The sequence below is a fragment of the Electrophorus electricus genome, chromosome 11 (genome assembly GCF_013358815.1).
Source record: "Electrophorus electricus isolate fEleEle1 chromosome 11, fEleEle1.pri, whole genome shotgun sequence".
In the NCBI taxonomy this organism is placed as follows: domain Eukaryota; kingdom Metazoa; phylum Chordata; class Actinopteri; order Gymnotiformes; family Gymnotidae; genus Electrophorus; species Electrophorus electricus.
In genome coordinates this window covers 13,179,612-13,206,772 of record NC_049545.1, presented here as the reverse complement: position 1 = coordinate 13,206,772, position 27,161 = coordinate 13,179,612, and the positions used below count along the sequence as shown (strand labels likewise).

At 40.9% G+C, this 27,161-nt stretch overlaps 2 protein-coding genes across 5 annotated transcripts; one reads left to right on the top strand and one right to left on the bottom strand.

Annotated features, from left to right (window-relative positions):
* Nucleotides 1-14: 14 nt before the first annotated feature.
* Nucleotides 15-13,962, top strand: dnph1 (2'-deoxynucleoside 5'-phosphate N-hydrolase 1). Of its 4 annotated transcripts, none has more exons than XM_027002553.2 (5): nucleotides 15-426; nucleotides 698-766; nucleotides 1,180-1,290; nucleotides 1,531-1,707; nucleotides 13,944-13,962. In XM_027002553.2, exons 1-4 carry the CDS (start codon nucleotides 291-293, stop codon nucleotides 1,656-1,658), a joined length of 444 nt encoding a protein of 147 aa, XP_026858354.1. In that variant the 5' UTR covers nucleotides 15-290; the 3' UTR covers nucleotides 1,659-1,707; nucleotides 13,944-13,962. The 4 variants fall into 4 exon arrangements, with proteins under 4 accessions (XP_026858354.1, XP_026858353.1, XP_026858352.1 ...); XM_027002552.2 differs by lacking the exon at nucleotides 13,944-13,962 and adding an exon at nucleotides 1,897-2,125; XM_027002551.2 differs by lacking the exon at nucleotides 13,944-13,962 and having other exon boundaries at nucleotides 1,531-2,125.
* dlk2 (delta-like 2 homolog (Drosophila)) lies at nucleotides 3,313-18,074 on the bottom strand. Its single transcript, XM_027002547.2, has 6 exons — nucleotides 17,891-18,074; nucleotides 15,016-15,104; nucleotides 10,547-10,625; nucleotides 10,112-10,242; nucleotides 9,882-10,026; nucleotides 3,313-9,246 (listed from the first exon to the last, which is right to left on the bottom strand). The coding sequence occupies exons 1-6, from the start codon at nucleotides 17,959-17,961 to the stop codon at nucleotides 8,427-8,429; spliced, it is 1,335 nt and encodes a 444-aa protein (XP_026858348.2). The 5' UTR covers nucleotides 17,962-18,074; the 3' UTR covers nucleotides 3,313-8,426.
* Between the last annotated feature and the right edge of the window lie 9,087 nt (nucleotides 18,075-27,161).

The following is a 27,161-nucleotide window of genomic DNA, read 5'->3' as shown; positions in this document are numbered from 1 at the left end:
CCCCCCAAAAAAGCGTGGCTACATTGCACGCATAGCAATCCTATCTCCTTCACAGAAAATTTAACTAACCTGAGACTTCAGTCAGTGGCACACGGTCACCTTATTAAGACGGGGCTTTAGTTACATTTTGTAGTTGTCTCCTAATAATTCGAATTCTTCTAATGATCATTTCCACAAGGTGGAGCCAAAATAAAGGTGAAAAGACGGAGGCCGCTGTCTCGGAGAACAGTTACAGCGACAAACTGTAGTTTCAGAAAGTCACTTATTTCTTTTGGTTAAGGCTCCACGTAATGCATATATATTTTTGTGGGAGTATACGCGGAGGGAGGCAGGACGTGGCTATTTATAGGAGAATTGTGAAGAAACTGCAGATGTATGGGGACGTTTTGACAGAGCATGTCAGCCACGCTGATCTCTCTGAGAAAGGTACCATGCAAGTTGTATACCTTAGCTAACTAACTAGTTAAGGTAGCTTCTGGTTTAGGGTCTTCAGATTGCTATAAGTCTGTGATAGCTATAAGAAGACAAGATTGTTGATTTCTTCAGTGACCAACGTGGTGCTTATTAGGTATCGTTAACTAAGTTTAATAGTAAAGTTAGGTGTCATTTACTATGTTTAATAGTTAGGTGTAATAAATTCAGTAACACTGTCAACACTCACGCAGTAATAGATGTAAACTGTATGCTCCTGCCTCAGGTGAGGATGCTGTTCTAGGAGATAAAGCTATCCATGACCGGGATATGGAGTGGTTGGCTTTGGCGGATGGTGAGACAAGTGTTTTGGTGATAGAACACAGGGAGTGCATGTACTGTGATACTGGAATATATGCAAGTCGCTGTGGATAAGAACGTCTGGCAAATGCCGTGAATGTAGAATTCTTACTGCTAAGTATACTAGAATAAGGTTTATGTGACCATATTAGTATCTAAGGTCTTTTCCTAAAATGGGACTAACAAATATGTGCTGCTGATTTTGTAAACATGCAGTACTCTGCTATTAGAAACAGTTTTCCTGTTTTTCCCTCCTTTTGTCTAGGGCATTTAAGTGTAATGGAAACTTCTTTCTTTTGAACTTTGGTCCATGGCAGACATGAGGAGGAATCGCCATGTATCAGAAAGAAAACTGACCAGTTTAGAGGAGCCTGCTTATCCTGACATTTTCTTTGTTTCCTTTCCCAGTCATAGTTGCTGAGGTGACGCAGCCATCTTTAGGGGTCGGCTATGAACTAGGTCGGGCCGTAGCCATGGACAAGCGGATTCTTTGTCTTTTTCGAACCTCATCTGAGAGAGGTGGTCCTATTACTCCCTATTGCACAATTACATCCTCCGCATAATGAATCTATACATTTTTAGGACATAAGCCATAATTCTCTACTGTAGCTCTCAGCTCATCCTTGTTCAACTCATTTTATCTTTCTTTTATGTTATAGCTGTGGTGTGTAAAGACTACGTCATTCTAGAATTTTACAACCAATTTGCTTTTATGTGCATTATTTTGCTGTACTTGGTATTATTTTTGTTTCTTTCTAGTGCTGTCGGCCATGATCCGAGGTGCTGATAGCCAGCCAGCCAGCTCTCTCTTTCAGGTACACGATTATGCAGAGGAGGACGTTGAAGGTATCTTGGAAAAGTACTTTGGTGAACTGGCCAAGACCTAACGTGTACTGTAATACATCATGCAGCTCTTCTAGGCGGCATAATTTTTTTGTAAGTGTTTTTGTATTTATACATGAATTAGTTCGAGACACATGCAGTCTGCATTTTCTTTTTATGATTTTGACACAGGGCCATTTGGATTTGTTTAAAAATAGGTCTGGAATATATAATGTATTGGTATTGAAAACATGTATTTTTTTGTCTTTTATTTAAAAAAAATTACTGTTCATTATTTCTCAGTGGTCTAATATGAGCAAACCCTGGTGAGGAGCACTGTGGTATGGTTTCACTGTACTTGGAAAGACCCAGGTCATAATCATCCTTCGTTATTCCCCACCTAAGATTATCATTTAACTTCTCTAATAACCATCAATTCATAACCTAACTAAAAAGAATTTAGTGGAACAATGATCTCAGTGAACCAATATATTACTTTTCAGTATTAAATAAACTTGTTTCAGATAAGTCAGATGAAGCTCAGTCATTTCAATAATAATGCAGAAATCTTTATGCAGACCTTAAACCTTGTTTAAGAGAACGTTTTTCCACGTATGTTACTTTTGCTTTGTCATGAGCTCAATGATTTGATTCCCAGTATATAAAGGGAATCAAATAATTGATACTTTTGTTACTTTGAATTAATGTCACACTGTCTGCAGGGCTGATTGTGGGAATTCTCTGGGTTCCCTCTGCTGCTGGAATAAGTGCAGTCATTCTTTTTAACAATAATTATCACTACATTGCATTTAGCTGACACTTAACATTATAGTCAAGGGTTGTGCTCAGGGACCCAATAGTGGCAAGTTGGCAATGCTGGGAGTTGAACCATCAAGCTTCTGAATGAGCACCTTAACCACTGAGCTACCACAGCCCTAATATAAGTACAGCTTGTGTCACATATTGAACCACAGCTTTTGGCCCAAAGAGCAGCTCTGAAAAATGCTCCTTCAAGCCAGCAACCTAAGGATGTCTAGTGCAACCTATACAGACCACCGCAATACCAACTGAGCTATCAAAGGGACATTTTGAAGTCACAACAAAAATGTACCCCCTTTCCCCCTTCTACAAGCTTCTCTGTAATGTATTCCCCTTTTTATCAGTTAAAAAGACCCCAACAAACATGCCCCTAGTGGAGTAATGTGGGCTGCCTTGTTAGCAATGCTGACCTGGGAAAACCCACAAAAAACCCACATGGGCCTTGCAGGGACTAGCCCTCCCTGGTCACCGAGACACCATTTCAGAATGTGGACTGCCTCTGATCTCAAGTATGAATCTGGACAAACCCAACTTGGCCCTGAGTGGGCAGCCCTCACTTAGTTTGGGCCTTTGCAGGACCAGGGTGGGCTTGTTTAGGGGGAGAAATGCAAAACATTTAATTATACAAAGAATGAGATGTCAGATATCCTGTGCCAAACTATTAGGGTTTCACATAGGGCCCAATCCACTTACTTCACTCATAATAAACATTTAAGGATCCCACTACCTCACAAGCTCTTCACTGGGGTCATCAGGTAGTCACCTCTTTTCATCTGTGTTTCACTGAATTAAGTTCTCTGACCTATGGAATGTTCCAAGACTCCTCTTAAAAGTTTTCAGTGGTAGCTCCAAACCCCAGACAGGAGAGAATATCACTTCTTATAGCCTTATTTACTTTATAATCCTAACTAGCCTCTCCACTTAAGTTATTGCTACTTCATAAACTGTCAGTCTCCACTTAATTCAAGGCAACAAGCCAAACTGTAGACACCACAGTTTCAGTTTACCTGGGGAAAAACATCTTATTGATGTTATTAACAGCCTTCACCACCTCCTTCTTTAGCCCCACTACTTGCTCTTTATCATTCAGTGCTGTTCTACGCTGTCTACTTAAACTCTACCTAACTAGTTTCTCAAGTATAAAAGTATCATCATTCTACTTCCATCAGCAGACTTTTTTTTTTCAAAAGGGAAAAGTTTCCTTTCAAAACCTATAGACTTGTCTAGATTTAGCCTTCATCCTTCCCCACCTTAGATTATCATTTAACTTCTCTAATAATCATCAAGCACATGGCAGAGTCAGCATTGTCACGTCATCCATATATTGTCATCCTGATTGTAGGGAGCCTGGTACCGTCCTGCAGCTTATCCCTACCTATAACCCACTTCCAATCCTTAATTATCACCTCCGTCACTATCATAAATGCTAATGGTAAAAAACAAGCTGTCATTACACCTATTTCCAATTGCTGCCAGAATGTAATACACTCCCCTATATTAAAACAAAACTGAATATCTTCAAAATACGCCTTAACCAGCCTCGTAATCCTATCTGGTAACTGGAGGAACCCAAATGCCTTCCACAAGAGATTATGCGGCATCAAGAAAATTATATTAGCCAGGTCTAGGAAAACCACACCTCGTTATTTGCTGTCTGAATATGATGGAAAATCATACTGCTAAGCTCCAAGCAACCCAAAAATACGGAGACCCCTGCTTTTTGCACTTTTGTATCAATTCATGTATTTACTTTCAAATACAGTGAGTATTCATGCGAGTACACTAAAGAATATCTTACATTCCACAATAAGAAGGCTTATAGTCAGAAGCTGCTCAACACCCACAGCATCTTTCTCTTTTGGTATAAGAATATCCCCTGTTTCTTCACCATTCCTCTGGGACAATCCCTTTCTTACATTTACATTACATTTATGGCATTTAGCTAGTATACTAGGAACTAGTAAGCTGATAATCCCGTTCTGCCACACTATAACCATAATCTTCCATAAAAACTTCAAAACATAAGGTATTTTTATATAGCTGATACAGGATTCCATTAAGCTTGGTGCAGAACCTGCCTTTGCATGACACACCATGTCTTGAACTTCACTCCACTTTGGTGGGATGATATCTATTTGCCACTGAGTGTCACCCACTGGTGGAATAACTACTGACAGCCTCAGCCCCTTTGCTTTTTCCTTATCAGTATACACTTTATGGAAATGCTCCTCTGAGTGCTTCTTTCCAACTTTTAGGCTCCAAGATTTCTCCTTAATAAATAAGGTCTTAACAAACATAAATGGATCGGTAAAGAATGTTGCCATAGCACGTGCCTTTTTCTTCCTTTAAAAGACATCTGCTTTCATTAATATCACCAACCAACTCTTCACCTCATTCTGCAATGTATTAATATCCTCTCTTTTTACCTCATCTGCTTGCCTACATTGCTTTTTAAGTCACCTTAACTCCTGAATAAGTCTATCTAGATGCAGGGATAGGTTTGCGCATGAACTAAACATCAGTTTTTCTGCTGGATGCTGTAGCTGATCCTACTAATGCCCTGTGAACTGTTTTACGTTACCTGCTGTTGACGTTTGCCAACTGACTTTAGCAACTAAGTGAAGAGTATTGTTCAATGCGGAACTCCTGTACCCCCTCACACAAGCACCTCTTCTTTCCTTGACGAATCCACAGTGCCCTCACTGACATCAGCACCCACCCACACCCCCCGAATCTCTTTCCTTTTCCTACCACCATGGCTACCTCTATGTTTATCTCATAGTCAAAGCCGTTCCACAGTCTGTAGCCATATCATCCACCTGTGAATCATCTTCCACCCCTGCTCTCACAGATTCCTGGGGTATTGCAACAACAGTAAATTGGAGCTGAACTTCACAGTGAATATGTTCCTTCATTCTCCCCAACCAGCATATTCTTTTCAATAACTAAGAGACTACTGTTACTTCACAAAATAAAAGTATTAAAACACAACACAATATAATATAAAAATAAACCAAATATGTATAATGACAATTTCAACCACCTCCAATTTTCAACTGTTATTGAAAACACAGTCTGATTAGAGACACACAAAATAGCTAAAAATATAAAACTAAATAAGCTTCTGGTCTGTATATTTTGGAGATGATAACTAGTTACCTGCTGCTAGCTAACATTGCAGAGTTGATTCTACAGTTATAACTTAAATGATGTCACCTAAGCCAAAAACAACGGAAGAATTAATGGGATAATAAACGAGATAATAAAATTAAAGGCCTGCCTATAAGCAAAGCAAGACATTGAGATGTTATCTCGTCTCACTCGTCAACGCGAGTCAAGTAAGCAATCGGATGCTAGTCAGTTCTGTCTGAATGAAGACTGGGGACTGCACCCACCCCTCCAGTCTAAGGATCCCTATACATGTTATGGATAATTTCAATTACATAGATAATATATCTGGTTCTATTCCATTAGATAGCAAGATAGTACCAGTCCTAGCAAGTGTTATATCTACAAATTAAATAATATTCATTCCTAAGTGAAAGAAAGAAATTTGAGAAATTGAAGGCTAAAGAAATAAAGTAGTTAGCCAGAGTAAATCTCAAGAGCGACATTTTTAGCTGTTGAGCTGTTGAAAAGCCTGTGCTTTTGGTAACAGGGTAACCAGTGGTATCCAAAGTGATAAACATATCTTAACATTTCTTGATGGCAATGCGTTTATTGACATAAATCAACAATCTATTTCTCACTGAAGAATAATAAACAATATGTTTATAAATCAAGTACCAACAAATTGTATCAGAGAATGCATTTTCATGTAAAATGCAGGGGGGAAAAAAACACCCTAAACTGAGTCAGAAAACATGAAACAGCTAAGAATAAGATTTGGTGAAGTTTGCATTGATGAAAACCACTGCACTGAGTAGTCTAACTGTCTTGTTCTTATGTAAATCTACACTGGTTATTATTATCACCTATAGTTATCAGCCTGTATAAGCACAGTGTTGTCTGGAGGCCTATTACTATTTGAAACAGTTGTATAGAAACATGTATTGATTGAAAGGTTAATATACAAGTAGTTCATGACAGATTCTCCTCTGTAATAACACGAGTCTATGCAGGGAGGGTGTGCTCTAGTATAGGACAATGCCATACTACCTGGCATGTAGATTGACTCCATTTTCATTTTATTCCTGAGTTCGTTTCTCTACTTCCTGTGCCAAATATATAGTGTCAGGAAGGGACACGGCTACAGTTCAGCCTCTCTAAGATGTGCTTAGGCAAAACCTGAGACTCTGGAGGGAACTTTGAAATACCACACATGCTCAAGTAGCTGGGGCAGTGGTAGTTTAGTGGTTAAGTTACTTGCCTAGTAATCAGAAGGTTGCCAGTTAAAGTCCCACCATAACCAGGTTTCCACAGTCACAACCCTGAGCAAGGCCCTTCACACTCAGTTGCTCACCTTGTGTTCACTGAGAATTGTAAGTTACTTTGGATAAAATCATTGGCTAAATGTTGTAAGTAGCTAAGATGTGTGTGGTAAGAACCTTTTATGTTATGTTGACTTATACTTTCGCAATGGGTGTAATGGCTATGTAGTAAATAGCAGTTAAGCACAGTTGACAAACTGTTGTCCTACAATGAAAAGATACTTGCATGTCATCTGCAATTAATTACTTCAATAAATCATTAATCAGTTACTAATAAATAAATTACTCTTCATTGACAATAAGAAATGACTACAAGAAAAGTGCATATATTCCAGAAAAAAAAGTAAATCAGAGAAAACTTATTTTACTTTTAAAAAGTATTTTTTTGCTGGATTTGAGATGTTCCTCTTCTTTGTCACCATACTTAAGATCTTTCTGTATTTAAGACCATTTTATTCTTAATTTATCAGTCAATTTATAACTATCACAAAGTAGGGGAATGCACAACAATAAAATAGCTTATTAAATGTTTATGAAAAGGCAAGGATCTAATATTATTATTTTTTCAAGAATAAAACCAAAGTTATTTCTGGCCAATACTGTAAATGATTACAAACCCTTGAATTACATGCGAGTGCCATAACTGATGCCACCAGATAGCTGAAACAAAGAAGGGGTGTGTTGTACATAAACTGTGTCATTTCTCTAATTCTTTTTCTCAATTTCATTTTCAATGCTTTGTAAAAGAACTTCGTTATTTCTCAAGTTACAGTTTTAATAAGCTCAACTCAGTATCAAAAATACACATTGCAAAGCTCAAGTATACATTACACCAATAAATTACTGTAATAAATTAAATTGTTCACTGTCTATCAGTGAATGCACTACAGATTTTCTTAAACTTTTCTGTGCTGTTATCTAATGAGTAGTACTAATTAACTAATCAACACAGTGGCAAAGAAAATAAATCTTCCAACATTTGTACAAAAGTCACAGATATTGAACATCACAAATATTTCCTTATCATTTACATGGCAGTTATCTCCAAGTGCACATGTTCTACATTTTAAAGACTGAAAACTTTCTACTAACTATATACCTTTTTTACTCCAATCTGTGGCATACATGACACGACAATTAAAGTTTAGTTTGAAGAACCACTTAATTGTGTGGATTTAAATGCAACGTCTTTTTTATCACAAAGTTCTACTGTCCAAATGTGAACCGTACAGTACTGCATAACTGCAGTCTCAAGTTAGTTTGAGGATATTCCTCATAACACGTTTCCAGAGTCCTTGTGTTTCTACACATATCTGTTGTAATACCTTTTCAGTGCTGCATACTCTACTCATGGCATCAATTAGTTCATGATGGTCACTCAAGAGCTGCGCTCTTTTTCCTGAGGAGTGCTTCTTGTTGATTGTCCCTCAAGGAGTGTACGTAATCCTTCCTTAAGTGTGTTCTCCAGTCTGCTCCTTGAGTGACAGCCCACATGGCAGGTCATTTAAGTTAAAGAGAAACACTTCATTTTCACTGTGAGCAGTCTTTGCCTTGTATCCTGGCACTCATATAAAAGGACTGGCTTCATATGACCTCAGTGTTTAATCTCTTCTTCTCCAGCTCAGCCGGCACAGAGGTGTGCAGGAAGCTAATCTTGCAGTCCTGCTGAGTGGAGACTGGGTGCTGCTGATCTGAGCGGCATTGCTGGAATGGGTGTTGTTGAGAGGTTGATATTCTGCAGTGGCTGCAGACACGCAAGTTCTGCCAGTGTCCACGTAGCACCAGCCCAGCTGTAAGTGCCACTACAGCCAGGGTCATGCCCCCCAGTACTAGCAGTGTTATGAGCTGCTCCTCCGAGAGTCCCCCTGTCCCACTCTGAGTGACCACCTCCGTTACAGAGATCTTCAGCAGATGGCTATCACCGCCACTACCTGTAACCCCATGGAAGTGGTTTCCTGAAGTGGAGCTATTAGGCTTGCTCTGGGTAAATCTGACTGGCCAACCACCTCCTCCTCCCCAGTCAAAGGAACCCCTACGTGGGGCTTGGGTTTGGGCTTCCTTAGGCCAGAGTGGAACCTCACAAGTTCGGCCAGTGTAACCAGGTGGGCACAAGCAGTGGAAGGCAGTGACACGGTCTATACAGCGGCCTCCGTTGAGGCAGGGCTGACTGGCACAGTCATCCAGGTTGATAGTGCAGAAACGGCCTGTAAAGCCAGCAGGGCACAGGCATGAAAAGCGGTTTACTCCATCCAGACACGTGGCACCATTGGCACAGGGACGCATTAGGCAGTCATCCATGTTGGTCTCACAGCGAGGCCCTGTGAAGCCAACCAGGCATCGGCATGACAGCTCTGGTGCGAAGCCACCCAGATCCTCACACAGGCCACCATTCTTACAAGGGGACCTGAGGCACACCACATCAGCACAAGACAAGCCCATTTATTTAGAGATCTTAATATGTATCCACAACCTATGTCAACTTTGACTTATGAGACGTCACAATAGTTACAGTAGTTATTCATTTGAGCATGTCTTATGCTCAACTACTGCATGTCATTTTAATATGAAAATTGTGCTTCCAGTACTACAGTGCCTCATCCTTTGCCTGACTATGTGGTTTCCCTGGAAACCACTTAGGGAGAGCAGTATGAGCCAGGCCGCAGTCTGTTAGTATTAGCGAGTTCTTACAGGGCCAGTAATGAGCCCATTGAATTACATGATTGCTCTCCAGAGGCTGCGAATTGACCAGGCTGTTGCATTGCTTGTGCCAGAGAGCATATCTACGGTTGGGATGATACAGCCACACAGCAGAAACAAAGAAAAAACATTTAATGAAAGGCTTCAAATATGTAGGCTATCTATTTATAATCATTTAAATATTATATATCAAAACATATTTGGCAAATATTTATGCTGAATTCAGTGATGCTTTTGTGTCTTGAAAAACAATCAATCAAATTAGCCAGCTCATTTGTTAGAAGAAAAAAAAACGTAAGGATTTTCTTCTCTTTTCTTTTTCTTAAAAGTAGTAACACTCACTTGATTTTATGACATGGCCCGGTCTTTAACTCACAGTGTTTCCCATGGAAGCCTTCAGGACACAAACAGTTGTACTCTCCTGCCTCGTTTAAGGAACAGGTGGCCCCATTTTGACACGGCTCCTCTTTTTCGCACACGTGTACATCTAGATATAAACGAATAAACTGTATCACGTAATTACATAAAACAGCTCGAGTTGTTTTTAAGTCAGGAGATGGTCAGTTAGGTACCTTTGTCACAGAACCGCCCCGCCCAGCCGTCCTCACAGATGCACTGCCACGGCTGATGGCACGAGCCGTGGACGCAGCCCGGCATCCGCACACAGTCGTCGCAGAAAGTTCCTTCCCATCCCGGATCGCATCTGCCAGACAGCCTCTGAGGTCAGACTCCACATTGTTTTTGACACAGCATGCTGATCAAAATGTGCGATGGAAGCGCAGCTAGGAAAGCTTTTAGTCGCCTAAGTACCGCGTGACGGACGCACGAGGTCGCAAGAGCCACGCGCGCCAAATTTCTCAGGTTTAATCCGCTCGATGACGCGAACTAAAACACTGTCAAATGTTTGTCGATCTAAAATGTTTGTCGTTATCTAGGGTGCCTTATACAGCCTACATCAGTATTTAGTTCTTTACGAAGAATAAACATAATGTAGCTTAATCGCGTACCTGCATTCTCCATCTTCGGCACACTTTCCATGGCCAAGTTCACACGTGCAGTTCACATCAGGTGTGGGAAACGTATCCACTGAAGAAGAAACAGGATAGTTTCAGTCAAGATTAATTCAGTATTCATTAACCGAACCAAAGTTCGCTTTCGGCCTGTCAAGTCCTTTATTTGCATGAATCGTGATGTGTTTTACTTATACGCTGTATTATACTGGTGTTAGTAACATATTTATAGACAAATTGAGAGTCAGATATCCTTCATGATTGCCGCGTAGTTCAGTTGGTAGTTCAAGATCATGCATCTTTTAAACTAATAATGAAGCAAGTAAAGAATGGATAAAAGTTGGTATTAAGGTTTGATTGTATGTCGATTTGTTCCCCTAACCACATAATGGCTTTTTATTTGTAAAATTAAGTTATAAGGTTACCCCCTCACAATTTAGCCGATAGGTTATAGTAATTGTGCTCATGCTGCAGAGTAGGCTCCTAATTCCAATGGGTCGAACTTTGACCCCTCAGTATGTGTGACTAGCAGTGTGTGTGTGTGTGTGTGTGTGTGTGTGTGTGTGTGTGTGTGTGTGTGTGTGTGGCGTTGCTTTCAACAGCTTGTGTAGCACTTGCATAGTGTCTTTGTAGTGAGGCAACAGCTGGCCAACTATAGGGCTGCATGCTGAGACAGCTGTGGTCTGCCGGGTAGTTAATTTGTTTTGACAAGCTACCAGTGAGAGATACTCGGAAGGGCTCATGGAGGACACAAACAACTAATTAGTTTAGTTTTCCCTTGGCTTTAATCCTTACTTTATGGGTGTTAGTAAAGGAACACTATTATAACATCTAGTGGACAAAGCAAGATCCAGGGCCTCATTACTCATTTTAGTGCTCTTTATTAAACACTGAGATAACATGTGGGGGTAAGGCCATCCAGAATTCCTAGAACTAACGGCTGCTAGATTTAATTAAGTCATATACCACTCAACTGAGTTCCATACACAGAGCTGCATCCACCCATAAAATATATCCTTCCAAATTATGTACACACATACGTTAGCAGATGCTAGGGAATTTCTATGTGCCAGACATGATTAGATCTGCATAAAGTGTCTTTACAAATCAGGAAAATTCGTTTTTTTTATCATCATGCATTGCACAGTATGGGTGATTAGGCTACCGAGGTCGTTAAAGCTACCAATAAATATCTATATAGAAACTTCTTTGCAGGGGACACTGGAAGAATGAAAAAGAGGGTGGATTACAACAATGAATTGGCACTAGATATGTGCCTTTAGGGGAATTCCCCTCTCAGGAAAAGTAAGTTAGGAGGGAACAGTTAATATTGAGGATAAACCTAATAATGGGATTTGCATCCTTCAAGTTTCACACACAGTTTGGAGTATGCTTGTTGTAGGAGGAGATCCATCGGTAATATGTCACAGCTCAGTTGTAATTACAAATCAGACACTTGAATGGATTTTCCCAGTTGGAAGCTCATAATTACAGTCACCCCAGGATTACTTCAATGGAGAATTAATAGGTTGCAGTTAATTTGAATTTTATTTAGCAGATGTGGAAATCAGATTGGGGACTTAACAACAATAACAACCGTCAGATTGGGCCATATAGCCTAATATTTCTCCAGAGTTTGTCTGAAGTAATCTTTTAAAAATATATTTTAAATTCCATTCATGATCTAGATTATACTTATTAAACAATTAACCTTAGGCGTGATGCCTAGTTGTTGCTATGGGCTGGTTTAGCCGAATTCCATTCTTTGTACCCATCCTGATATGTCAGTGGGCGTGGGGTGTGCCTCTGAGTGCGTAGTGTGCGTGATGAGCACGAGGGGTGCGTGTGCTGTGGTAGGACAGGAATGCGTTCATGCCACCACCTGTACAAGCTCTGTCTCAACACCACTGGAATTCACCACCACTCAGGACAACCCCTTCCCCCCCACCAGAATATCTCCTCCTCTTTTAGACAGCCAGTGTACTGAGCGCTTGTTACATAATATATCATACTGGCATAGTAAATTTTTACCCTGTGCATGGAATGGCCATGTCCAGGAAGTGTGAGCTGTATTGTATGTCAACTGATAGCCTTGGTATGTACAAATGCCAGTGAGTAAACGTAGTGCCTAACATCTCAACGGTTTTAGGTTTGGTGAGGTCTGCAGTAGGGGACAAAAGCATTTGTTCTGTCATAATGGTATAATGGGATCATTAATGTCAGGTGGAACGTCATCTCTTCCCTAACTGAATTCTTGGCTATTGTGGCTATTTCTGTATCAATACGAGAATTGGTATGAGACATGATGCCATTCTGCTGGTGTGTAAGCTCACACTCATTCACCGGGACTGGTATGGGAGGCATTTTCCATTTAAACTGGCTCTCTGTAAAACCTGTATTCGTGGGAGCATAGTGAACTCTGAACAATGTGTGCCTGGCTTTTCTGCACCTTCACCGCAACAGCTGAAAAGTACTAACTGTTATCTGAGAGTGTTGGAACAATCCAGAGCAACAATAGGAAGAGTAATCTCTTAAACACAGACAGCTGGGAAAGCTGTGGATTAGTTCTAAACGGAGATCGGGTACCATTTAAGAACCAAACAGCCTGTGCACATGATTTTGGGACTTAATGGTCATGTTGTTTCTGTTGTTTGAAAATCCTAAAAAAAAAAAATGCTATGCACTTTTGTTTGGTCTTCAGAAACCTAGACAACAGACTATTTGCAATGACACATGGATTTGGTACATATTGACTGAGGAATTGGGTACAGCAAGAATTGATAGCATGTGGGGTTTGCAGAAGTGAGATTCAGATGTGGCAAAGATAACTGCTTTTTCTCAATGGGCCAGTCCTCGGCGCTACTACACCTGCTTTTCATTCCTGCAGAACAGTTCACAAGCCAGATGAGTTGAGGCAGGGAAACCATCCTAGCTGTGTCCTGCTATGGGCCTGACAAGTGGTCTCATACAGTGAGCTCAACTATAGCCATGGAACCTGCCAGTTGATGGGGGTCTGGATGGATAAAACGTTGCACCAGGAGGGTGTTTGAGTCCATTTATCTATTCCCATAGGCTCTATTACTCTCTAAGTTTAGATGATGAGAATACTGGATGTTTGGACATGTTGTAGGCTACAAAATGTAATCTACGGTGATTCAGATTTGGCCTCTAATGACGTGTGTGTCCTCACATAAGCCACAGCAATTATTTCAATTGTTACCATGTTTTAGAAGGATCAGGGGAAACACAGTGTCACTTGTGGGAACTGAGTGCTTATTATAACAGAGGAACAGGTGCTGCAACTTGCTCTCTCTCTCTCTCTCTCTCTCTCTCTCTCTCTCTCTCTCTCTCTTTTCCTCCCTCCCTTGCCCCTGTCTTCTTTTCGGGGTCCGAGGGATGCAGTCTCACTCGATCACCTCTGGGGAGACGTCACTCAGCAGACGTAGTCAGTAGGCTTCATGTTCAAACCACAGTGAGCTAAATTTATTCTGGCCATGAAATCCAACCCCAGATCTCCTGCACCCCCCGTGGCTGTGGCCAGCACCCTGGTGCCAGTGAAACACGCAGGTTTGGTTTCCACCATTTTGACCCCCATATGGGCTGCACGCCTCCCACCGTCCCCTGCACGCCTTGGCGTGTGTGTGGGCGTGAGTTTAAGTATTGGGTGCAGGCTGCACAGAAGGAAATGGATGGATGCTTAGCATCTGAAGAGGATAAGGGAGTCATATACTGATCCCTGTGAAAGTAAGAATCATTCGTTCCCAGTATCTGCTCAGCTGTTTGCGCCACAAGAAAAATGCTTTGCCAGGATGGCATAGCACAGATCTGCCATCTTATCCACTGGCTCAAACTTGCCTGCGCTGTTTAGCCTGGGAGGTGCATGGCGTACTGCAATTACCCAAAATCTGTCAGAGCTTTCCAGAGACAGTATGCTAGGGGCCTCATAGCTTGACCTCTGCCCCCTGACACGTGGGTCACACACCTCCAGCCATAGCATATCATATCTTGTCCTGTCACCCTAATGACCAGGGCACAGATTAATAACATTCTCTGAGCAGACAGGAATTTCACAGCTGAATTCTCAGATGTGTTATCCATGAGGGAGCCTCCCCCAACCCTCCATCGCCCTGCATCGACCACCCGGCCAGCCTGTGTCAAAGTCTACTCCTCATGAATGCTGTACATCAGGAGTAGATCACAGTGCGGTTGTCGTTAACAGACTACGGCAATTAATACCTTGGGCGGGTGTGTTCTTGGATCTTATTTGAGATGTTTGTGATACATACACAGATACTCATTTGGAATCCACTTGCAACTCAGGATTGCAGTACTACAGTAATACTTTGGACTTGTCACTGTCTCATAACTAATTTCATCAGTGCTATGCATTTCATAGTATTTGGATACATTTGCAGCACATGTAGCTTTACATTGATGTGTTGTCATAGTTATACAGAGATATTTACCTTGGCCTTCACAGTTTGGGATAATCAACGCACAGCTACTCCACAGCAGTAAAGTCAGAGTAAGTCTCTCTGTCATGGTTCGGGGCAACCTGAAACACAATGAGAGAACCTCTCATTAGTATTAACCGAAGTACAATCTAAGCCTTTTCAAACATTATAGCATTTTAGATTGCTGCTAAGAAAACCGGGATCCCAAATAGGGATGAGTCAAAAAAAGTGTCTGTATTGTTGAACAATACTTTATTACATTAGATTTGTTTTTGAAAATGGTAATAAAAATGATAACCCTTTGTTATTTTCTCTCGTCAGTGAATGTTCTTTCTGAGTAGGGCATTTCACCGTGAAATGCTGGTCTATTCAAAGCTTATAATGAACCTTCGCAGCTGTGTGGCATGGGAAATACAGCAGTCCCTAGTATATTTGTTCATGCAGCCTGGAGAAAACACACCAGGAGCTAAAAGGTTCCCGAAAATGTAATAATGACAACTGAAACAAGAAATACTTAACTTGTGCATGCTCCTTTGGGCAAGTTTTATATTATAACTTTTTTCATATTGCAGCTGTCTTAAGCAAACCTTGTATCCACAAAATGGAAAATTTATTGGGGAAGAAAAACATCTGAACCTAGAACATTTTATTCCAAGTAATTTGGTATAATTTCTTTTGGTTCATGCATCATGAAATGTACCCACAACGATAGTGTTATGTTGTGTTTGCAAATATACAAAATGGAGTTACAAGGTTCTCTAATGACATGTTCTTAAGTGCACTGTACACTTATTGGGTCAACACAAGTTTAAGCTACTGTGTCTGGCCATAATAATCATCGAAAGGAAAGAATGCTTACATTTCCATCCATAAGACCAGTAAACGTTTGTCATGTGCTGTTTTCTGCTGACTGATCTTATTGGAGATCAAACAGTCGAAACCTGACCATGGAACAGCTAACAGACACTCACTCAATAATTGAAACGACTATGTAAATCTTTCATGGTGGACATTTACAACATGACCACGTCACTCCTTCCCCACCTTGTTTGCTTTTTAACACAACTACAGACACAGGAAACTTCATATAATCACTGGTCACCTGTATAGAGATTTGCACTACATTTTTAAAGCAGTTGTTTCAGTGTCATCCAAGCTGCAACTTCCGTGCTTTAAACAGGAGCAACAAAGTTATATAAGATTACCAATCATGTCACAGTAAACTGGATTTTGATATCTAATTTGCAGATGACCTCACGGGGGTCAGTTCTTAATTACTTAACCGGAGGATTGTACTACTCTTGCAACGCAGAGATACGGCAAGTTAACCTTTCCAGCTTTTGCAAATGAAAGCGAATAAGAGGGTCTGGTTTTTTTGGAACACGCGTGGCTTGAGGTTTCCTGTCCTTCCCAGCAATCTCTCAACATTCACTTATAGATTCTGGGATTCCTGTCTAAGCTTTGACCACTGAGCTCTGACAAATGTGGATGTTCCCCCGCTAAATGAATAGAGCTGCTAATGAGAGCAAACTTCAGAAATGCTTTGAATGCAAAACCTGAGAGGAGATTTGAGTCCATAACCAGAGGCTTTGTCCCTTGCCATATTAGATAGTTCTTCTGATATAGACATCTGGCATTCAAAATAAACAGACTACATATTTTGGTTCTTTTCTACCTCACAGGCCAATGATTCATCCATTGGTTCAAACAGGTGCTGTTTTGAGCCATTTATAATCAGCCTGAGCTAATTAACAAGATGCTGGAAATCAGGTAACAGTATCCATTTTGACTGTCTGTCACATTTTTCATTGTTAAAGCTGTTGAGAGGCCAAGTGGGGATTTCACCTCTCTGCGTTCTGGTAGCGTGTTAATCGTGCAGCTGAGACCACCAAACGCCCATTAGCAGGTGGAGGGATTTGAGGGGGCTCAGCTCACTTTGGGGAGGGACCAGATGTTAGTGCACCCTTAATGTAGGACTAAACAAACACCAACCTGCTTTCCTACGTGGAATCTTGTAACTGTCTGTATATGTGCTGCTGTGGCACATTTCCTCTGAGTTCAATTTTATAAATCCAGCAAATTAGTCTGTTGGTAGTGCTGGGTTCTGTTAGACTTGGAACCATCCTAACACTGGTTTAGGAATCACCTTCATACTGTCTTCGTAATAGGTATGATGTAACACTATAAAAGTAAATGTCAAAAGCAGACAGGAAACAGTCAAGGCGTGAATAGAAGTGTTTGTAATGATATTTTTGGCAAGGTGTGTTTTTTTTCCCTTTCGCAGCTCTATCTGACAGTAGTCAAGAGTTTTTCTACATACAAGCTTCTACTTCTTCACTCCTCTACAACATTAAACCCATTGGAAGTAAAAGTGTGGCTTGGGAAATATGTTCTATTCAATACTATCTGTTTCTCTCCAGGCTAGAATTTTGAGTCTGCTAATTGTGAGGCAGAGTACCCACTGACCAGTTCAGGTCAGGCCTGTACACGACTTAGAAACTATGAAATATTCCAGAGTGAAGGTTCTTTACTGATATTTTGGTTCAGTTATATTGCTTTCTACAGGTTGGCAATAATTTTCCACTACTGGCAAGGATTTGTCATATGAATAATTAATGCTAAAAAAAATACTCATTACACTCTGCAAAAGGGTGAAACCGGTGTACTTATCTTGAACATCAGTTATATAACATGTGCATGCAAAAATATACTAATAATAAGCAGAAGAGTACAATGCACAAAAGAGTACAATGCATGTTGACTTTGATAATTACCTAGGTTTCTCAACATAGCACTTGAAAAATAACATAGAAATCAACACAAGTTGCTAGCCAATACATACCAAAGTATGCTAGATAGACTCAGTGGCACTGTACATGTTACACACCTGGGTTGGATTTGCTGGCTCAGAAGTGCAGGAGTCCTTAGGTGATGGTGAAGTGCCATGCAGAGACACATGCACGCTCACACAAACCTACAGTTAGCAACACTGAGAGTACACACACACTACTCAATTAAGTATGTTCACACTGGCACAGGAGCAAGCTGGTAGTGATAGCAGGGTTTGTTGATAGAAAAGCTTGTTGGGAAAAATCAGGCAGAATAAAGACAGGCAGGGATCCACCTCCCCACTCAACACCGCAACCTGCCCAAGGACCAGTTTTTAAAGAGACAGGCTCAATTCCTACACCTCTCTTCTACTCACAGCGACATGAGTAGTTCACGTGACTTCATTTCTTCATTTTAGCTATGCTTTTTTTTTTTTTTTCATTAATGCTACAGACTGTTCATACTGTAACATGTATCTTTTCAAAATGTTTAATGAGCTTTTCCAGGCATTGTATCCACACGGATAGTTTTTGCTGTCTGGATAGGGTATGTAAAAGTGAATTGTTCACTGTATGTTCATTCTCTATCAGAATGTTTCAGAATATTGTGATAATGAGAGTCATGCACTGTTGCTGTAGTGACAGACGAAGCGGCTGACGTTTGAAGGCTAATGTGCCCACACGTTCTGCTGCCAGCGATAGTGTGGAGAGGATCGCTTTTCACCGGATTATCTCAACAATATCAAGCCTGTGCAGTGTTTTAAAACAGGCATCTACATGTTCACAGTCTGACGAAAGATGATACATACAGACACATATGCACACACATACAAAAACAAGCCCACAAATGTAGATGTGTACATGGAGGGATATTGGACCTGCATTTAACAGTGTCTCCTCAAAGTCTTCTTTCACCAAATGCTTAATTTTTACTTTGTTTTCTACAGAGGATACACGAATCATTTGTGGCACAAATATGTAGCTTGTGTGTGCATGGAATGTTCTCATTTCTAAAATGAGCGCAATTACCTTTGCTCCCAAAGAACGTGTTTTCATAGCTCTTTAAATGTACTATATTGTATTGCCTCCTTAAGCACCTGTCAACCCATGCATCTGTTCCATAATGGACATCAATCCCTATACCATCACTATCTGATGGTTCAAGGTCTTTTGTTCACTTGATTCCATCTAGCTTAAGTACGTTCCTGAATAGTGTTTGGCTACTGTTCTCTGGGAATTAGAGCATCTGAGGGCACATAAATGGAAAAGCGCCCCACACTCAATTGTTTTGATCGCTCGGCTCATGTTCATTTTGAGATAATAGTATGTCTATTGCACTATTCAGTTCAAGTACTTTAAGGGCACATTTATGTCTAACTCTTTTCTAGCAGCCTGATTACGATGATAATGGCAGTAGAAATACAGTGTTCGATCTGCTGTTCTCTCTGTTGAGAATTGTCCGTGCTCCACCTTTTATGATATCAGTGTACAACCTGAAGCGTTCCTTCCTAAGAGCACAAAAACAGCTACTCCCTTGCAACAGTCATAAAGTCCATTTAGAAAAGTCAGGACTATTTGAATCAAATAATGTTCTAAACACTTTAATGCAACAAGCTTTTTGAGCTCTTCATGCTCGGTGACTCAAGTTTCTCTGAACGATTGCTATCTGTCTCCGTCTCTTTGGTCTGGTAGCTTCACGTTTTCTCGAACAGTGCACGTTAGTGGATACAGAGACAGATAAGGAGCTCCCTAGATGCGAGCATCGTGATAGCATTCACAACTCCTCCGGGTTTCTGCCTTGCATTTCCCAGTACTGTGCCCTGATTCGCCCCCTGCTCCAGAACAATGTGTGTTCCCAGCATTATCAGGCAGCTCACTGTTATCGTCGTGGTGTTATCAGCTCAGCTGGAAGTCTTCGCTGGGTCTCTAAGTCACATGTAAGAGGCTCCCTTTGCCCATTCAGACCCTTATGTATATTGTGCTACATAAACACTGTGAACTGACACACTGCAGTGGAACTTTAACAGCCATAGTTTCACAGAGCAGTAAAGAATTGTGATATATATACACAGTTGGTCGACATGTGTTATTATTCTTAGATGATATTACCAATCATTTCAACTTCATTTATTTTTGCTTTTCTTGGGCGGGGGCAGGGGTGGGGTGGGGTGGTTGGTTGGTTACATTTGTCTGTCATTTGCCCACACCTGTCACCTTTCCAAAGTATCCATGGTTCTCAAATGAAGATGTATTCTTTTTTTTCTTTTCTTTTTTTTGTCTCTTTGCAGTATTGTAATTCACACGACCTGAGGCATGAACAGGAAGCTATGTGGGTGTTTGGCAGTTCATGTAGAAAAGCCTGGATATGAGACACACTGTGCCTTTTCAAGAAGATTGACTTTAAATGCTCTCTTGCAATTAATGTTCACCCCAAATTACATATTACTGCTAGCCATATGATAATCTCAGTGATTGAAAACACTACCTTCTCTAAAAGCATCATCAAAGAGCTGCGATTTGTCGAGTTTGTAAATACACCTCATGCCTTCTATGCAGCATCATAAGTGTGCTCACATCTCAGTCACAAAGGTGGACAATGCAGCAATCTTTTTATGACATGCTCCATAGAACACTAGTTGTGTGTCCATGGTGGTAACTGTTACTATAGCAACAGAGAAAGGATGCTGTTTCCGTGTGGATAGGTTGCCCATTGGAGCTTCCTTCCCTTGATCTCTAGACATATTGCTTCTGTGTTGGACATATTGCAAATGGCAAGTCATATGAGAATTTTAGTCCTCCTTATTTCCACCAAGCTTAAATTTTTCCCCTCATTTGGTTAACAGCTGTGAATCAACTCAGTACATCTCAAGACCTCATTTTGTTTCCGTCACAAGTGTTCTTCATATCTTTGGCTGTTGTTATACATTTTAACCTATTACCAGTAGCTCACACAGTAAATACATACACCTTTATTCAGCTGCTATCTCGTTTGTGTGTGTACTATAGATCATGTTGACTGGATGTTTGCTAATGGCTATGAAGCTCATAAAAAGATGCAAGAAAGGAAATGTAGATTTTCAAGAAGTTAGTTTCATACTTTGCTATCTGTTCTTCATCACATGATTATAATATTTGCCCATTTTCTATTTGTACATGTACATACGTACAGCCTGATGTCAGACAAATGTGATAGCCATCCTCTTGCATGCCAGACTCTGTGGACTATGAATACCAGAGAAAGTAGATGATGGTGTCTGTTGCAGTTTTATTAGGAATTTGGAAGTTTATGAACTCTGTTTACTACCCACTGAATTTTTGCCAAACAGACTGTAGCAACACGTCTTCCAGGGCAACCTGACATGTAGTGTAAGGGCCAATGTGAGGTTACAACACACCCAGAGTCCTAGTTTGTGATAAGTGGGTTTGGAGGCACACAGAATATATCCACTAGAATTTTGGCAGTCTGTGCATAAGGTCAAATGACATAAATGTTAATGTTAATTGATAATTTTTTTTTCAGTTCTTTCAAAAGAAGACATCATAGAGCATTGTGGCTTCCAACAGTATCCCACATTAATTTAAGCAATGATGAGAGTGTTTTTTTTTGTTGTTGTTGTTTTTAATTTTCAGTGATATGTATCAACATACTTAGAGCCTTCACTTACCATTCGTTGTGAACTGAGCCCGCCATTATCATCTCTGTAGACAGTCCAGGTGCAGTATGTGCTCCTGCTCCGATCTCGCCGATGTTTGGTGGTGTTCCGCTCCACCCTCCTAGTGTGTCCAGCTCCTTGCAGGAGGCACACGCAGGGCAGACCTTCCTCTGTGTGGTTATTTTGGTGCTCGTTTAACTGCAGACAAACAGAAGAAGGTGCTGCTCACCCCTTCTTCCACACCCTCCAATCACATTTAGATGGGGTCAAGGAGGCGCACGTGCCCGTCCCACTTTACACCATCTCACCCGGCCTTGATCCTCAACTCCAGGCTCTGACCCTCGGGGGGCCGCTCACAACCTCAACAAGTTTTCTGTCGCCAAGCACTTTGTCAGATAACTTGTTCACAACAGTGTTAAATTAAGCCCAGATTAGAGGTGCTACTCAGGCTATTTCTTGCTAAGAGAGTTCACAGAAATACATGGGAGCAAGCTAGCTTCTAAATTTGATTTTCAAAGAATATGACTTGATTGCATCTATGTGGTCTTTTGGGGTTGCAAGAAAAAGCTCTTAGACACAGATGCAATTCAGTCACAGTAGTTGCTCAAGAGAGTTTCCTTACAGGCATGTAACAGCAGTAATTTCATGGATTTTCTGATTTAAGGTCCATGTTGTTCTCTGGAGTCAGCAAGCAGCAGTTCTTGAGTGCAAACAAATTTACTCAAAGTCCCTTCAGGCAGTGTAGGTATTTCCACCATAGTCTGCGAAAAACAACAACAACAAAACAAAACAAAAATGAAACACAGCGGGTTGATGGAGCGATACTGAAGTTGTTGTTCATTTGCGGGTCCCTAGGTATTCATTAACAACACAACTTGATTTGAAGCCATTGAACCACAGAGTCATATCCACGAGCACAGAGAAACTGTCACTCTCTGCCTCTGACTTTTGCCACACGTCCTGAAGGCAAAATCAAGCACCTGAAGGGGTTTGAGCTCTCTTAATCCACTGGACATCAGACTTTGCGCTGAGCTGGGACCCGTTGATAAAATCTCCTTGTTCTCCTTGCACATGGGGACTGTCAGAGCCCTGATAGCCGAAGCAGGGCAAGAGAGCATCTGAAGTCCCGTGCGACTGAGCCACGGTGCACGGGTACTGACACCGGCAGAATGAGAGAGCGGGAAAAGAGACAGTGGCGCATAAACAATGGGAAGTGAAACAGAGATGAAAGGAGGAGCACCCCCTCCGAAGACTGACTGCAAGCCTCTGGAATAAAAGGAGCTGCTAGCATTCACATAGTGGGAGCAAGTCCCCAAAACTGCCAGTTTTTTTTCAGTTTTGCATTTCGGGGGTCTCTGTCTTGTAAGATGATCTCACTCAAGCCATTGACACCCTTCTTCTCCGTGTGGTACAAACGGGCAGTGAGAATTAGCGCTCCATAGCTCAGATGCTCCACTCCTGTCCGGCAGCGGAGGGTGCCGGTGGTGTAGTCCCCCACGTTGCGCCGTGGTGAATAAACCGCGGCTTTCCTTCGGCACGCAGGGGTGGTGCTTTGGCCCAAAGGACGAGCCCGGCTGGTTGCAACCGAATCCTGCTGCTCATTGTTACATGACTGGAGGATGGAGAATGAGGGGAGAGGGGCTTGGCGCGCTAAATTTGACCAAGCCCAATGGTGCCTTTGAAACAGCCGCCAGCTGAGGGCCTAAGAGGTGGTACATTTAGATGTGTGGTGCAGCTGTGAAATGCCTTCTCCTCTAACTGCTAGTGATCTGCACACAATGCAGGGTGTGGGCTTGGGCGGATGGAGGGCGGGTGGGGTCTGCCAGCAGACAGAGACCTTGATGGCTGTGGTATTGGGTGACCCCAGATATGTGGCCTGCTTCCCCAGCCACCTGGCTCGAAACCCTTGTCTGTTTGTGTTAGGATGGATATGGCGCTGAATGGTTGGAGCAGGGAACAACAAACATTCCATGTCAGCGGCGGCCTTGACCCCGGAGCAGCTGAGGACCGGGAGGGACACAGAGGCCAATGGGCATCTGAAAGCTGGAGATCCAGAGATGATAGGGATAAGCATCGCCCCTTTCCTTGCGGCCTGTTAGGCCCGATGAGTCTGGGAAGCCTCCCCTTACATGCCCATTTGGCCTGAGCTCAAACAGCCTCTAAACATAAAGCCATTTAATCTAGCCCGCAAAGTGCTTCTATTTATTATTCTTTTGTATATTTAACAGTGAAATCTGGACAGTGAATAAATATGCAGTACTGTACTGCATGAATATGCATAAGTCCATGCATAGCACACGAGCTGTCTTTTTTTTTTACAGTGCCATTGATGCCCTTCTCTATTAAATTTATGAAAACAGCTTGCAATTATAAGTAAACTCCACAAACAATGTCAATAATGAATGGCCCACCTTTTCTTTTTTAGCGTTATTTTTATTATTATTTTAATATTCTAGCTCTTTTGCAGGACTAGACGATTAAGTGACAGGTGGAGAAGTGGGCATTGTAACTTAAGCCTCGCCTCTCCCTAGAAGCAGCACGATGGCATTGATTTATGAGCACGGGGCGTTTTGACTCCCTCACACCGTGCTGCTCCAAGCATCTCAGAACACAAAGGGTGGCGTGATGCACTGCGTGGAGCACAACAGTTGACCTCACAACCTCATGCTTTGGAAGCATGGTTATTACAACAGTGGTATAGGATAGCGCTGCAAATTCATCTGTGCTAGCACTCAGCCAAGTGATTGTCTACACTTGTCACATTTCAACTGATTACTTAATCTAGTCAATATCTCAAGTCAAAAGTGCAATGTATTAAACCAAGTCACTGTGAAACAATAATGAAAAGCCCTTTAATCCCATGGTGTGAATACTAAAAGAATAAGGAGTCACATTCTGACCAACCTTAACCACAAACACTTTGCTATATGATATCCTTTTCTGTCATTAGCCCCTAGCTTTGCGATATTAATGACAGAGTAAGAGGCCCTTTCAATGTTGTCTTCAGTCACAATCAAACATAAATGACTGCTAGATGTTTGAAAGGCAGGTACTATATACCTGAAATAAGGAACATGCCTGCATTCGTCCCATCAGTCATTAAGATTTGACTTGTCATCTACACCACTCTGCTATGGAAGGAGTCTTGAGCTATGTTATTCATTCCTAGAGTAAGGCAAAGTCGTAATTAAAAATGATAATAGTGAAAAATCGATACAGCTGAAGGCCACAGTTTTGTGCCATAAAATATATGCCTCAGGGTGTGGGAGAGAAATTTGACATGACATGATGTTTGGTTGCATTAATGAAAACTGAAATGTAAATCGTCTTGGTCATAATGAACCTAGTGATATTGAGAGATAATTATGATGTAAACATAAAAGTACCATTAGATTGTTGTTTTATAATTATTTCTCAGTCACTTTATTAAGCTACAAGGACAAAATACAATAAATATGTAAAAAAAAAAAAAAAAAAAAAAATTAAAACCACAATTTTTAGAACAAAATGGCTTCTACAGGCAAAAGTCAGTATTTAGTGTGACCTCCCTTTGCATTAAGCGCAGCTTGAACTCTGAATTATGTGGTAAAATTGCATTCAAGTTATATCCATTTAGGTTTAAGAGAGCCAGGGTCCTGCTATTGCTTAAATGTAAGGGGAGATCACACTAAGTATTCACCATTGTACCCTACAGAAGCTGTTTTTTGATGTATGTGTGTATATATCACCTATTCGTCTACTTTTGCAAAACTAGAATACCAAATCATAATAAAAATGATAATAAATAAAAATATGTAAGGGACTCATTATTGATATTGTTTTATAATATTTCTATACAACTCTGAAAAAATATTGAGACCACTTTAAAATGATACATTTCTCTGACTTGTTTTATTCCATAAATTACAGCTAAGATTTCTTCCAAATTCCAAATAAAATGTTATTTAGAGTCATTTAGAGTATTTTGTCATTTTTTTGTCATTTTGTCATTTTTTGTCAACAAAAAATGCTCGCTACCAGTCTTTCACTGTCACATTGTTTCACTCTCTCTCTCTCTCTCTCTCTCTCTCTCTCTCTCTCTCTATATATATATATATATATATATATATATATATATATAAAAAGTAATTTTCAAGCATAGTTGGAAAAAATACATTTTATATATATATATATACACTTTTATTTATTTTTTCCAACTATGTTTCCATACCTGGCACTTAGAAAACAGCATAATTAATTTAAAATAAAGCCTTGAAATGAAAATCTTTTAGAAAACAACTTTTGTTGCAACTTTGGTTGCATGAATATTCAGTATTTCTTATTGTTTAATACAGTTCAAAATTATTTTATGCCTTTTCTCATATTTATAAAGGGGTACTAAACATTCTGAACTCCATGTATTTTATCAGAATTCACTGATCAAATGTGTCCTGACAACCGAGCTTTCCTTGGTTCCCAGCAATCCTCAGAGCTGTTTGAAAGCACCTTCTAGTTCAATCACAGTCACGAAACCGCTCACAGTTGTAGATTCATCTGCTTGATCAAAGCTCCCTGCCTTCTGCTTTCTCCCTCTTAACACAGAGCTCACATGAATGTTATATGCCCTTGAACAGAAAGATTCCCAAGAGGTGCGAAACAGACCTTAGTATGTAGCGCAATGGGAAATTTACAGCAGTGTCTGTCTCCAACAAAGTGTGACATCCTATCTTGGTGTTTGATGGCAGACCTTTCTCTCAGCAATAATCCCCACATTAACCCAGGTTCATTCATAGATGTAGCTACTGTGATACTCAAGCACCACTTCTCTCTGACTAATACAAAAACCAAACTGCTTAGGAAACCAACTGGCTTCATGTTGTTTGCTTCTGTTTGCTTATGTGTCATACGCATATGCAGAGATCCCTACTGTTACAACCCTACAGTCACGCACTACTGATAGCTAAATTCAGTACCTAAAAATGCATTCAAATATTAATGCACTTTGTTGTAGTACTGGATCACCCGAATACACAGTGAGAGAAGACACCACTCTCATGTCAAGAACTTAATCTGGCTAACACATCTATGTGTTCATGCTTGGCATATATTGTACAACAGGCACACTATATTTACACAACTCACCTGTGACTGAACCCAAAATGGCTAAACCAATAATCCCAAAAGCGTAACTTACTCTCCATACAGTAAAAAAGTCCCTGTGGCAGTTTGTTGCCTACTGCAATATGCGAGCATATTCACACAGCTCTCCAGTGCAACTGTACTCTCTACACCACCTGTCTGTTGAGTGATCCTCTTCCAAGCGTCACACCGATATTAACGGATAATGCAGATGTGAGTTTGCCCATGCGTAGGGCCGAAAGGCCAATTGAACATTTACTTAGGTCTATGGATATCACCCAAGGCTGTAAAAGCACTGGCTCATTGCACAAGTTAAAAAGAATTCCGTAGTTACAGTGTTGGCTGAGGTACAGATTCACTGTAATGTAGAGGCAAGAACAAGGCAAGAAACATTAAGTCTCTGATTTCACACACTGTTGAATGATAGCTGTTATTAACCAACAGGGGTCTGCAGACATGGCGTGAGTCAGTAAAGCAGGCCAGGATTTCCTTTGGATGATCTGACAGACTTTTGGAAGAACCTAATCCTTGTTTGTTTTTAAAATAATATATTTCTATT